The sequence below is a fragment of the Cebus imitator genome, unplaced genomic scaffold, assembly GCF_001604975.1.
Source record: "Cebus imitator isolate Cc_AM_T3 unplaced genomic scaffold, Cebus_imitator-1.0 Scaffold120, whole genome shotgun sequence".
NCBI lineage: Eukaryota > Metazoa > Chordata > Mammalia > Primates > Cebidae > Cebus > Cebus imitator.
The window spans coordinates 1,521,802-1,536,049 of NW_016107435.1; the positions used below are offsets into that span (position 1 = coordinate 1,521,802).

General features: G+C 40.0%; 1 protein-coding gene across 5 annotated transcripts in view; it reads right to left on the reverse strand.

Moving 5' to 3' along the window:
- Positions 1-14,248, reverse strand: part of MTUS1 (microtubule associated scaffold protein 1) — a 156,502-nt gene that overhangs the window by 105,477 nt on the left and 36,777 nt on the right. For all 5 annotated transcript variants that reach the window (XM_017539641.2, XM_017539643.2, XM_037742409.1 and 2 more), the window contains one exon: positions 3,674-5,918. In XM_017539641.2, coding sequence (XP_017395130.1) covers positions 3,674-5,767 — 2,094 coding nt within the window. In that variant the 5' untranslated portion in view covers positions 5,768-5,918. The remainder of the gene's footprint in view (positions 1-3,673; positions 5,919-14,248) is intronic.

Below are 14,248 nucleotides of genomic sequence, written 5' to 3' on the forward strand. Positions count from 1 at the left end.
ACCTGGAAGCTGCCCCCACCTACAGTTGTCTCGCCTTTCTAGACAGAACCAATGTATAACTCACATGTACTGACTCATGCCTTATTTCTCCCTGAAATGTATAAAACCAAGCTGTAGACTAACCACCTTAAGTACATGTTCTCAAGACTTCCTGAGGGCTGTATCATGAACCACTGGTCACCCGTATTTGGCTGAGAATAAATCTCTACAAATATATTACAGAGTTTGACTCTTCTTTTTGATACAAAGAACAACTGAGCCCAATAGAGACTTAGTGCCTCCCTGAGGTCACTTTGCACAGTGAATGATGGAGCTACAATTTGAAACTACTCCAAAATCCGTTTTGTAAAGTAGCATGTTCCCCACCATTACCCTTTTCCTTTGTTTAAAAAAAAAATCACAAGTGTTAATTTCCTGTAGAGATACATAAAGCCCGACACTGATTACAGTTGAGTTCACACATTAGGTGAATTCAGCAATAACTTAGTAGGCCAATAACCCATCAGCACAGCTGGAGGTCATGTTTTGGCACTGGAGAACACCACAGAATTGGCCAAGAAAAGCAAGGTGACTGTACACAAACTAACAAAGATCTTCTGTCTCTGGCTAGGTTAAATTAAAGCTGGCTAAATTCATCTCCCAGAGAAAAATCTTCTTTAAAAAAGTAACCCAAAAGTTAATCTCCCAGAGAAAACCTTCTTTTAAAAGGTAATGCAAACTTCTCATCTGTTTACAAAAGTAAATCTTCAGCACATCACTTACTTTTGCCTTTCAGAGTCAACATTCCAAACGTTTTGAAACCCTATGGTGTATGGAGCAGAAAACGCCAGGATTCAAGTGAGGGCCCCGAGTTTGAAGCCCAATTGTACTACTTAAGCGGCTGCCTGAGTTTGAAGTGACCTCTCTGAAGTATTAAAATGTAGACAACAATTGCCCTATTGTTATTGGGAAGAGTAAAGAACAATGTATGTAAAGCACCTGAGCATTACAGGGCCCATTAAATGGCATAATATACCTAGAATACCTGAGCAAAGTACCTGGGCCAGGGCAAGCAGTGGATAAATAGCAATTCCTTTCCTTTTAGGTAAGTCTCCATTCCATTTATCTCACACACTATCATGAATAAATAACCTCTGTCTCGTGGAGCTATGCCTCGTCCAAATTAAAATCAAGTTCCTTCTTCCAAGTAAGAACTTTTCTAAAGATTCAGATGAACCCTGACCACTAAAGAGCTGTGAGGTTGCAGGCAGCCTGAGGATTCAGTAAACTCAAGGCTTAAGGTAGGACAAAGTCAACAGTGAAAATTAACATCCGGCCGGGTGCAGTAGGCTCATGCCTGTAATCTCAGCACTTTGGGAGGCAGATGCGGGCGGATCACTTGAGGTCAAAAGTTTGAGACCAGCATGGCCAACATGGTGAAACCCCATCTCTACTAAAAATACAAAAAATTGGCCAGGCGTGTGCACCTGTAGTCCCAGCTACATGGGAGGCTGAGGTGGGAGAACTGCTTTAACCCAGGAGGCGAAGGTTGCAGTGAGCCAAGTTTGTACCACTGCACTCCAGCCTGGGTGACAGAGCAAGACTCCATCTCAAAGAAAAAGAACATTAACATCCCTCTAGGATGGTCTCTTCATCAATCCAGGGCAGTTAGAGCCTTTGAGTGCCGCTCAAGACACCAACAGGTATTGATGTTTTAGGAAAACATGCAGTGAATTCATTCAGCTCTCTATAGTAAGTGCAAAGCCAGTGGCCTATGAGCATCTGCCCATTGTCCTGTCCTCCTGCTCAGAGACATGAAATGTGAAAGAGGTGTACTAGCCAAATTAGAAAGCACTCTGCTTCAGACATGATCATGAAAAAAGAGTAAGTCCTTTATAACCAGCTGATAAGCAAAAGTGACAGCGCTGAGGATACGGGACAATCTTTCAAAACTTACAAAGTATTTCATCTCTAATTAAGAACCCTAACTGCCAGATTCCTAAGGTGAAAAGTACTTCTTCTCCAAGATGTACTGGGATCAATTTCAACCTGATGATTCTATCACCATTCTTCAATACCACATCGTGAGCCTGAAAAACAGGCTTTCATGCTGCACATGGGAAATATAACTCTAAGACTAAATAAACAAATCAGGAAAACTTTTAGTTTCAAAATTACCCAACCAATTTAAATTCAGGACAAATTTCATTAAAAAAAAAAAACTATGATAGTGTTTTTGGTAGTTGGGGACTGACACACAAAAACATCTCCCATAAAAAGAAATAAACATGTTGCTTCTGTGTGTATCTATAAACACCAAACTAAGAATGTTGATTAGAATTAAGAGGGTACTGTCATTTAATTTTACAAAAAAATTAAAATTATAAATAATGTAAGTTTTCTAAGTTTGACTTCAAGATAACTTAAAAACTAAATCTGAGTTTTGAAACAATGGATGAAGTCAGTTTAGAAATCACTGTGGTGTACCATTCTTCCAAGTAGAGAAGATTGGTTGTTAAAGCTCAAACATCTCTAAACTCATGTTTTAGAGAATTGAGAATATCTTCAGTCTTTCCTAACCTTGTCTTCTAAAGGGATCTGATGATTTCCTCCTGTGTGGCCCCATGCACCCTAAAAACACCTAAGTCAGCCCTTCTGCACTTGCTATTCTATGTGCTTCATTCCTCTTGCCAGGGGCCCTCCAAGGGACAAGCTGTCTGTGTCACACCTGCCTTTCTCCCCTGGCACCTAGCTCCATTCCTGTCCCAGAGGACAGGCACCCAAGGACAGCCTGTCTGGGGCTGAAAATACACCTAAGTCCCCACTGCCAAAAATAGGGCCGAGGACAAGTACTCTACGGCCTGTCAAATGTTTTTAAAACCCAGAAAACCCGTTTCTTCACACTATTCTCAAAAACATATGCATGTTTAAAGAAAAATCACTTTTACACTGCATGTGAATTCTTTATTCTTTAAATAGAACTCTCTAGGTCCCCCCAAATATTTTAGACAGATGCTACGGAAAACATACTGGTTTTTCACTATACATGAATACAGGAGGTTTTATTTTATGTACGAGGAATCAATACATTAAGGCTGCAAGAGGCCTTACACATCCACTAGTGCAATACTTTCATTTTTGGATCTCAAAAGATTACTTGTTCAAAATCACATGAGCTAGTCAGAGGCAGAATCAAGAATACTCCTGCTCACAGAAGATGGCTCCACTTCCCAGAGCTGCCTCCTCCACAAGAGTCCAGGAGTTATTTTTATGTTGACATGTTTACCAGTACTCCCGAGCCATTTCTTAAATGTGGTCCAATACATTTAAAAGCTGACAACCCAATTTTTTCAGAAAAAGAAAATATAATCTGATTGTATCAGCCATTTAACTACTAACTATACTAAAATATTAAAGTAACTTTTTTTAGCACACTAATAAAAGGAACAGTGATACTTGATACAAAATTCTGAAATTGAGGATTTTTTCCCCCCATATTCAGGTTTGTTATATTGAGACCTATTAACACGCTAATATGTACTGAAAAAAACAAAGAATTAACAACTAAATGTAAATCTGCCCATCTGGTTCTGCAATATTATTGACTAATAGACAATTAATTGGTAACATATCTTAGTTTACCCCAGGGTTCTCTGAAGCATGCAAAATATATATACTTATATTTATTACTTACCAAAAACACAGAACCATATTCAAAAGTGTCATTCATAATCTCTTGTTTCAGCTCTTGTTTTTCCATAGATGTTCCATTTTCTTTTTCACCCTTCTTTTCAGGGCTAATCCTATCAATGTTGGGAACATATGCCATTTCCAAACATTCTGCACTTTCCATTTTGACAGGGAGTATGCCTTTGATCTTCTGAAACAACGCAGCTACAGACCTGGCCTCGCATGCTGAGTTGGATGAACTGGCTTTGTCAACATCTTCCTGATTCAATTTCACGGCAGATGTTGTTCTTGGAAACTTGTGTGAAGCATTTTTAGAATGAGTTGTAACACGCACAGCCTGGCTAGTAATGAGTTTATTAAACTGCTGCTTATGTGTCTTGTTAATGAGAATTTCTGCCTTTTTGTCTGCATTCAAGTCAGATCTTGGCGTTCTGCTCGAGACTGTTGCTGGCTGTCTTGAGGAAGACACTGATGAGGGTGATGAGGCACTGGTCAGCTGAGGTCTGGGAGTGACCTTTGATAAAGCCGCATCTTTGGATTGCAACACTGGTCTAGACATAACTTTTGCTTTGACATTCTTGAAGTTTGGTCTGGGATAACTTATAATTTCAGTTTTTCTAACTTTGCAGCCTGTTGGGGTATTCGTTTTGGCAGTTGGTTTTCCTAGACTAGGTTGACCCACGTTCACAGGAGCCCCCTTTGAGTCTGGCACATTTTTAGGCCCTCGATTACTCTTTTCCACTTTTTTACATTTCTCTGTTGCTTCAATCGGTGAAACAGAAAAGGTTACTTCTGTGGGTTCTAGGACTGGTGTTGACATGCACATCGTGTTGTTTGTGCGAATGACCATATTATTTGCATTCCAAGTCAGTTCAAATGGCGAACCCACCATTTGTCCTGACAGGCTACTGAGAATCAGTTCTGAGGTACAATTCTGGGTTCCCAAATCCCTTCCTTTGGTGGCCATCTGTGTGTCTTCAGTCTCAGTGACTTTATGCTCTGGGTTCAGCACTTGGGCTTCACTTTTATCAAAAGCTGGCACCACTAAAGGGCATTCATCATCAATAAGACAATGGGACACTGTTTCTCTTAGATTTTGGCCCATTTCCTTTTGCCTGTATGAGCTCTGTGAATGCAACTCGCTATTGGATTCATGTTTGGATAAACAAAAGAACTCTTGTAATGCAGACCCACTGGGGACTTCCATGCCATCAGAAACTGGTGTTAGAGCTTGTATCTCTTTTTCTCCAACTAGTCTTTGCTGTGAGCCATCTGTGTACTCACTGGAGACCTTTCCTGAAGAGCATGGACACTGATTTCCAATATCTGGAACAAAAACCTCAGTTTGCATCACCACATCAGAAAACGCTGCGTAAGTCATGTCCTGGGGTTCTGATGGTGTAGCTTGAGGGCTTTCAAGGCGTTCTCTATCAAAAGTAGTTTCTCTTGCATGCATCTTATCAGAATGGGAAGATGTCCAAGAGGAATAGGATAAAGATATATTTCCACTTCTCCCACCAGTTGGTGGCAGACTTCCAGTGGTATGGAAAGACTGACTCTTTCCGATGCCACGATGTGACATAAAGGTGCAGTTAACTTTATCCACTGTCATGTCAAATGTCTGGTTTAGCTCCAAGGCAGCAGAGTAGCCTGTACATTTCAAATCATCATTAGGCTTCCACACAAAAGGCAAAGCTGGCTCAACACTCTGGCCCTGAGCTTCTTGTAAGCACTGACAATTATGTTGCACATATTCAGCCTTCTCTGTACCTGCAAGTGCAGGAGACTGACAAATCGAATCTTTACGTCTATCTAACACCTGCTTACTAATGAAGTCACTAGAAGACTTTTCATGATCAAATACTTCAATACACTGAGGGTTTAAAGAAATATTTTCACCAGTGACCACAGATGGGTCAGTTTCGTAATCAACCACCATGTCATCTGGGTGGGCAGAATTCCAATTCACACTGCTGACTGAAGAGTTTCGTGTAGGTGGTGATTTTGGGTTGTATCCATGTGTATTTCCATCTTTACCACTGGTAAAGAAGGTTTGCAATTCATCTTCTGTTTTATCATCTAAATTATCATCATTCATCCTGAAGAGTAACCTTAAACCTCTGCCATTTTATTTCTTCAATTCCTTTCAAATGAGAGGGTAGGAAAAATGATCTGTCTTCTAGGTTTTTCAGGACAGTTCAAAGTTTTTTAGTCTAGGATGCTCTGAAGATTCAATGATTTGTTGTTCCCTAGAAGAAATAAAATGTTTAACTCAAGTTAACTATTATAAAAATTAACAGGCCACCCCTTGATTAGTTTCAATCACTTTATTTTCACATTTAGAACCCACAACTACTGATCTGGGTAATTAAGATACAATTAGCTAATCTACTACCCCTTTTCAAGACACCTTTTTGTTTGAGGGAATGGGGCAGAAAGGAAGATGGAGACATTGCTCATTAACCCTGTGCCTGACTTCACAACTGAAATGCTTCTTTCCCACTCCCAGGGACTTGTCAGAGCGAAGGAGCTAAATCTAGCAATAGTTTTTTCTTCTTGTTGACAGAGTGACAATTCACCCAGGTATCCTTACAATAGTCCCAACATATCTGTTGTCCCAGGATGATTAGTAATCATGTCCCTTTCATTCTCAGAAAGGCCCCCTATTATTTCCATGCAGAGTAATTATTAGACAGACCATGAAGCCCCAGCAAATGAGCTGAAGATCAATGAAGAACTCATGTTTCTCCTTCGTTTTCATTCCTATCTTAAACATATGGCATTTCCAAACTGAAGGAAAAAAAAAGTTGTCAATTTTTTTTTTAATAAGAGCTGGGGTGTCACCATGTTGGCCAGGCTGGTCTTGAAATCCTGACCTCAGGTGATCCACCCATCTCGGACTCCCAAAGTGCTGGGATTACAGGCATAAGCCACCTCGCCCAGCCTAAAGCTGTCAATTCTTAAAGGCTAAAGTAGTGCTCTGCTGGAAGTTTCTCGAAATGTTAGAGAGCTGCCATATATTATGGACTAAACTGTTCCCCACCCCCTCCCCAATTCATACGTGAAGCCCTAATCAGCCTTATGCAACTATGTCGGAGACAGAACCTTTAAGGAGATGATTAAGGTTAAATGCAGTCCTAAGGGTGGAATGCTGATCCGATAGAGCTGGTTTCTTTCTAAGAAGGGGAAGTGACACCAGAATGCTCTCCCACCCTCAGTTCACCCCCTCTCTACCAAATTAGAGTACACTCAGAACAGTAGGAGAGCTCTCATCAGAAACAAACCCAGAAAAGAGCCTTCATCTTGAACTTTCCAGCCTCCAGAATTGTGAGAAAATAAATTGTTGTTTAAGCCATCCAGTGTATGGTAATTTGTTACGGTGGCCACAGAAGACTTAAGTACCACATGACCCAGCAATTCTACTCCTAGAACCTACTGAAGAGGAATGAAAACATATGTACACATGAAAACTTGAATAGGAATGTACATAATTCTTAATAGAAGTACTATTCATAATAGTTACAATGTAGAACTCACATGTCCATCAACTGATGAGCAGAAAACAAAATGTGGTGTTATGCATACAACAAAATATTCTTCAGCAATAGAAAGCAAGGCAAATTGACACACAGTGCAACATGGATACAGTATTACACCTGAAAATATTATACCAAATCAAAGAAGCCAGTCACAAAAGTCTAAGTATTATATGACACTATTTACATGAAATATCCAGAATAGGCAAACCCATAGAGTCAAAAAGTAGATCAGTGGTTCTTAAGGCTGGGAAGGGAGAGAAAGGGAACAGACAGTGGCTGCTAACTGGGATAATGTTTCTTTTGCAAGTATGTTCTAAAACCATATAATGATAATGGTTACACAATGTTAGATACTGAAAACTATTGAATTGTACACTTAAAAATGAAATCTTTAAAAACACCCATAAAAGCATTCAAATCTACAATTTTTTACAAATCAATTATTACTGTTTTTTTGAGACAGAGTCTTGCTTTCCCACCCAGGCTGGAGTGCAGTGGTCCAATCTTGGCTCACTACAACCTCCACATCCCGGTTTCAGGTAATTCTCCTGCCTCAGCCTCACTCGAGTAGCTGGGACTACAGGTCTGCACCATCATGTGTGGCTGACTTGTATTTTTAGTAGAGACGGAGTTTTACCACATTGGCCAGGCTGGCCACAAACTCCTGACCTCTGGTGATCTGCCTGCGACAGCCTCCCAAAGCACTGGGATTACAGGTGTGAGCCACTACACCCAGCCGCTTTTGGGAAATAACTCAAATTTTATTATGCTTTTGGTCAAACGGCAGTGCCTAAGAAAGGTCCACATGTTCAAGCTAGGACTGCAAACATACAGATACACACACACTTGAATTGACTTTCTAATCCTAGTATTCAATGTCAATCCGATGTCACAGCGCTGCTGTAAAGAAAAAAATATATCCATGAGGGAGGGAAAAAAAATGCCATTCTCTGTGTTCATTCAAACTGCTGAATTAAGAATAGGTCTCATTTTTCTATCTTGCAATGTTTTCTCTGTGTTCAAACTTCAGTGGCCTGAATAAAACCAGGAGAACAGGAACTATGCTAAAACTCAAACATCAGTTTTCTTTACTAACAGTGCTCTGTGTGTTTCTGGCCAGGCATCCTGAAATCAGCCTTTAACAGAATACAAAAAAGGCTGCAATGTTTATTTCAACAGCATGTGCACATACGCACATCCAAAAAGCGGTTGTGACCCTAAAATGAGGGCTGTATGATTGATATACTGATGAAAGTGTAAATTTGTTAACTCTTTTTACCATGTAACTCCTTAGTGAAATCACTGAATAGTTTATTGGCAAGAGCCTTAATAAAAGCTTTTATGAAACATAAATTAACATTTTTAATCATCCAGTATAAAATACATGCAAACTAAACGTTTAAATAAAGAAATAATATTTATTCATTTTTAGGCTTACATGCATGAGATATAACTTCCGAAAAGCACTAAATATGCTACACCTTTCTGCTTCCCTAAAGGCCAATACTCACTGAACAGATTTTGGTGTAAGCAAATATGGACAAAGCGCACTGCAAACATGCACTTAGCATAAATTGTGGGAATTATTTGTCTTTGTAAACAGTTGTTAGCTTCAATTAATTGAATTTTTATTGCCCAAATTCCCCCTTCCAAAGTACATAAAAGATGACTTTTAAACCTGAATAAAGTAAATGACTCATATGTCAAAGTTATTTTTTAAATAGTATAAAAGAGGATAAATAATTATATCACTAGTCCTATGTTTGTTTTTACCAGTTGTCTTTTTTTTTTGAGAGAAGGTCTCACTTTGTCTCCCAAGCTGCAGTGCAGTGGTGTGATTACAGCTTACTGCAGTCTTGACCTCCTTGGCTCAAGTGATCTCCCACCTCAGCCACCCAAGTAGCTGTGACTACAGGTATGTGCCAGCATGCCTAGTTAAAAAAAAATTTTTTTTGTAGAAAAGGGGTCCAGCTTTTCTCATTTATTAATAATACTAAACTGAAATCTTCACAATCTTTGACATCTCATCATTTGCTAAACTGTTGTATTAAAAAGGGGGCAGGATTCTTTATAATGTGCACATTACTATATATGTACATTATACATACATATATATATTAACATATACAAAATATTTTATATATAATATATACTCACTCTCTCCGAGTTTGGCTTTTATGGTGACCACAGTATATGCTAACCTCATACACTGTGGTCAGCATTGTCTCCCAGGCATTTTCCCATGTCATTATAGTATAAAAACTTTTTTTTTTTCCCTTGGAAACGTAGTCTCACTCTGTCATCCAGGCTGGAGTGTACTGGTGCGATCTCAGCTCACTGCAACCTCTGCCTCCCAGGTTCAAGTGATTCTCCAGCCTCAACCTCCTGAGTAGCTGGGATTACAGGTGCATGTCACCATGCCTGGCTAATTTTTGAATTTTTAATAGAGACAGGGTTTCACCATGTTGGTGAGGCTGGTTTCGAACTCCTGACCTCATGATCCACCCATCTCAGCCTCCTAAAGTGCTGGGATTACAGGCATGAGCCACCACGCCCAGCCATATAAAAACATTTTTAATGGTTGTAAAACTCCACTAAAGACTAAATGTTTTAGATTTAAAAGCTAGTGGTTCATAAGAGTGACAGAAAAATGAAGAAGCCATCAACCATTCAACTTTCACATAACCTTTTAGTACACTTGGGTTTATTTTTTTTTTTTAATTCAGAAAAAGAGGTTGGGTATGGTGGCTCATGCCTGTAATCCCAGTGCTCTGGGAGGCCAAGGCAGGAGTATCACTTGAGCTCAGGAGTTTAAGACTAGCCTGGGTAACACAGCAAGACTCTACCTCTACAATTCTTTTTTTTTTCCATTAGCAGATTATGGTGGTGCTTGCCTGTAGTCCCGGCTGCTCAGGAGGCTGAGGAGAAAGGATCCCTTGGGCCCAGGAGTTAGGAGCTGCAGTAAGCTCTGATCACACCACCACACTTCAGTCTGGGTGACAGGGTGAGACCCTGTCACTATTAAAAGAAAACAAAACAAAATAAAACAAATTTCAAATTGGTGAACAAAGAGACTAAAAAACCCACAATCATGTGTTCATAAATACTTAAGGAGTGTTTTGATATAAAATAAATTTACTGACATCTCTTCTACTCTGTAGACAAGAGTAAAAAATGAGTGGTACAGAGATTTGGATATCGAAAAGGTTCTGCAGTTAAGCTGATAAGCTCCAGGATTAGCTGGAGGATCAACCTCACAATTCATTAAAAGAGAACAACGGCTTTAAGTCACCACCACCACGATGAATACAAAGCCATGGACAGAAAGGGGTGACTAGCCTTCCCTCAGGAGTTTGTCAAAAAAGTTAAAGTTGGCCATTTTGTTTTACTGTCAATTTTATTTCTCCCCAACTTTAAGAATGGGTCTTGGGCCGGGCACGGTGGCTCATGCCTGTAATCCCAACACTTTGGGAGGCCAAGGCGGGTGGATCACGAGGTCAAGGGATCGAGACCATCCTGGTCAACATGGTAAAACCCCGTCTCTACTAAAAATACAAAAAATTAGCTGGGCATGGTGGTGTGTGCCTGTAATCCCAGCTACTCAGGAGGCTGAGGCAGGAGAATTGCCTGAACCCGGGAGGCGGAGGTTGTGGTGAGCCGAGATCGCGCCATTGCACTCCAGCCTGGGTAACAAGAGCGAAACTCCATCTCAAAAAAAAAAAAAAAAAAAAAAAAAAAAAAAAAAAAAAAAAAAAAAAAAAAAAAAAAAAAAAAAAAAAAAAAACACAAAACAAATTATCCTCACCCAAAGGGATAATTTCTGAAATTCTCTTTCAGTACCACTGCCTACCAGAACAAAGGTATAACACCAGAACAAAAGGTTTAACACTTGTGTAACACTCCAGAACAAAGCAGAATGATCAAGTTTCCTTCCTAAGAGAATCACTGGGAAAATAAGGAGATCTTTTTCAGACAACATTTTGGACCAAAGAGAACAAATTCCTCACTTATTAAAATTTGGGAATATAATAGAGCAGCTCCTCTTAGAAGATTACCAAAATACGTATTTCCCCAAGGATTTACAAGGTTAAAAGTTGATAAGTGTGTGCTGAAAGAAATGGTCAAAGAACTACTAGCATAATCATTGAGGCATAATTCCAATGCCTTTGTTATACATCTGAATCTACTTTCTAAATCTTAGCTTAAGAAAAGTGATTGTTTATTCCCCAAAGATAAAAAATTCCATCATGTGAAGAGACACACCTGAAGAACTGAATCATATTAATTACAATTATCATATAATAGAATTCATCATCATTACCATATTAAGGCTAGAAGAAATTTTAGAGATCCAATTCAAACTTCATTTTACAAATGAGGAAACCTCTCAGAAATAAATTGCATGATGTGGCCAAGTCACTTGTCAGTAGCAGATTACACAATAGTTGTGTGCCTTATTTTACTAACTAGAAACTCATTAGAGGCTTATATAAGAGTAGATGTCTACCTCCTATTACCCACAGTGTCTAGCTTAATTATCTGGACTTATGATGGTTAACCTTACAACACTGTATCATAATTATAAAATTAGGAATGTTTCCAAAAGTAAAACATAAAAACTGGATTCATTACTTTATAACCACACAGAACTTAATTTTACTCCTTATTTATGTAATACGCCTTATTTTACTCCTTATTTATGTCAACGTATAAATATATTGTCATATATACACCAGTCCTTTAAGATGTGAATACAAATACAGTTACAATTTATAGCTTCCAAGTCATGAAGTCATTACCAGTCTTCTTAAAAGATTTTAAGAACTCACAAATCACAACAGTAGTCTAGCTCTGCAGGCTTTAAAACCCAAAATATTATCTGATCTTCAACCTGCCTTGAATCAAAAAAGATGACATTGCAAAATATCTAAGCTGTAATTTTATCTTACTGAAAATTAAGCAGTTGAGGCTGGGTATGGTGGCTCAGGCCTGTAATCCCAACACTTTGGGAGGTCAAGGTGGATAGATCATTTGAGGCCAGGAGTCCAAGACCAGCCTGGCCAACGTGGTACAACTAGTCTCTACTAAAAATACAAAAATTAGCCAGGTGTGGTGGCAGGCGCCTGTAATCCCAGCTACTCAGGAGGCTGAGGCACAAGAATCGCTGCAATCTAGGAGGTGGAGGTTGCAGCGAGTCGAGATCACGCCACTGCACTCCAGGCTGGGTGACAAAGCCAGACTTTGTCTCAAAAACAAAACAAAACAAAAACAAAAACAAAAATTAAGCAGTTGAACAAAATGTCATCAGCAGCATATATTATAAAAAATATATTCGTAAGTCTCTACCTCCTATTAAAACCATGCAATGTAGCTAACAGTTCTACTCTAAGCCTCAACTTACTACTATTTTTCATAATTCATGCTCACATCCTTAAATTTGCTCTTGTAGCCTACCTTTCATCAAGCTCAATAACCAACTCAAGCACTAGGTTTAACAGAGCATGTCTACCACCTAGGAACCAAGCAGAGATGGACCTGGTGGTCAATTTCCTAAAAACACGATGATTTCCCATGAAGCTGTTTAAAAAAACAGCAGAAACTAGAGTTGATTTAATGCATTTCAAAATGGAAGGCTATCAAGTAACACATGTTGTATCTTAAATAATTTAGACAACAGGTATAAATTTGAAATCACATCCTTTTATTCTTCTGAAACAGTGTTTCTCTGACTTTAAGGTGCCTACAAATCAACTGGGCCTTTGGTTGGTTAACTGCCTGATTCAGAACGCAAGGTTGTGGCCTGAGATTCCACATTTCTACCCTTCTACCTGGTGAGACCGATCCTTTTGGTCCACGGGCCACCTTGGAGTAGCAAAGATGTGGCAAAGAGCTTTGAGAAACGTCTGTCTAGCTGACCAGTTCAATGACAACACTGGTTGTCAGGGCCGGCTGCTTTCACATCCAATGGTACCATTTCTTAATCAAAGAAGATGCAGACTTCCCCTACATTTGGACTCCGTCTCAAAAAAAAAAAAAAAAAAAAAAAAAAAAAAAAAAAAAAAGAGCCTTGCTCTGTTGCCTAGGCTGGAGTGAAGTGCAGTGGCATAACCTTGGCTCACCACAACCTCTGCCTCCCAGGTTCAAGCAATTCTTCTGCCTCAGCCTCCGGAGTAGCTAGGAGTACAGGCACACACCACCATGCCTGGCTAATTTTTGTGTATTTAATAGAAACAGGGTTTCACCATGTTGGCCAGGCTGGTCTCGAACTCCTGACCTCATGATCCACCTGCCTCAGCCTCCCAAAGTGCTGGGATTACAGGCGTGAGCTACCAGGCCCTGCCTGAACTCTTAACCTATGCTTTTGAATGCGTCTCTCAAGACAGCTCATGTTCGGCATCTAGAAAATCACTGGAAATGCAGGAAATGTTGCTTCCATACCACTTCGGTTGATTCCTTCCATGTGGAGGGAGCTTAATTCATGAAACACTCTTGGCTTTTGACTCACTCCATCCAGGAAAAGTGAAGTGACTTAGAACTCTCAAGTGCACAGTTCACAATAGGGTTTGCACTCACAGGAGAATTGAATGTGACACTAATGTGACAGGAGGTGGAGCTCAGGCGATAATGCAAGTGATGGTGAGTGCCTACACAGATGAAGCTTTGCTCTCTCCTCTGCCGCCTACCTCCTGCTGTGTGGCCCAGTTCCTAACAGGCCACAGCCCAGGGACTGGGGAACCCTGCCGTAATCAATCAAAACTGTCATCAGCCGGGCATGGTGGCTCACACCTGTAATCCCAGAACTTTGGAAGGCCGAGGTGGGCGGTTCACCTGAGGTCTGGAGTTTGAGACCAGTCTGGTGAAACCCTGTCTCTACAAAAAAAGACAAAAATTAGCCAGGCATGGTGGTGTGCGCCTGTAATCCCAGCTACCAGGGAGGCTGAGGCAGGAGAATCAACTGAACCTGAGAGGTGCAAGTTGCACAGAGCCAAGATCATGCCACTGCACTCCAGCCTGGGCAACAGAACAAGACTGTCTCAAAA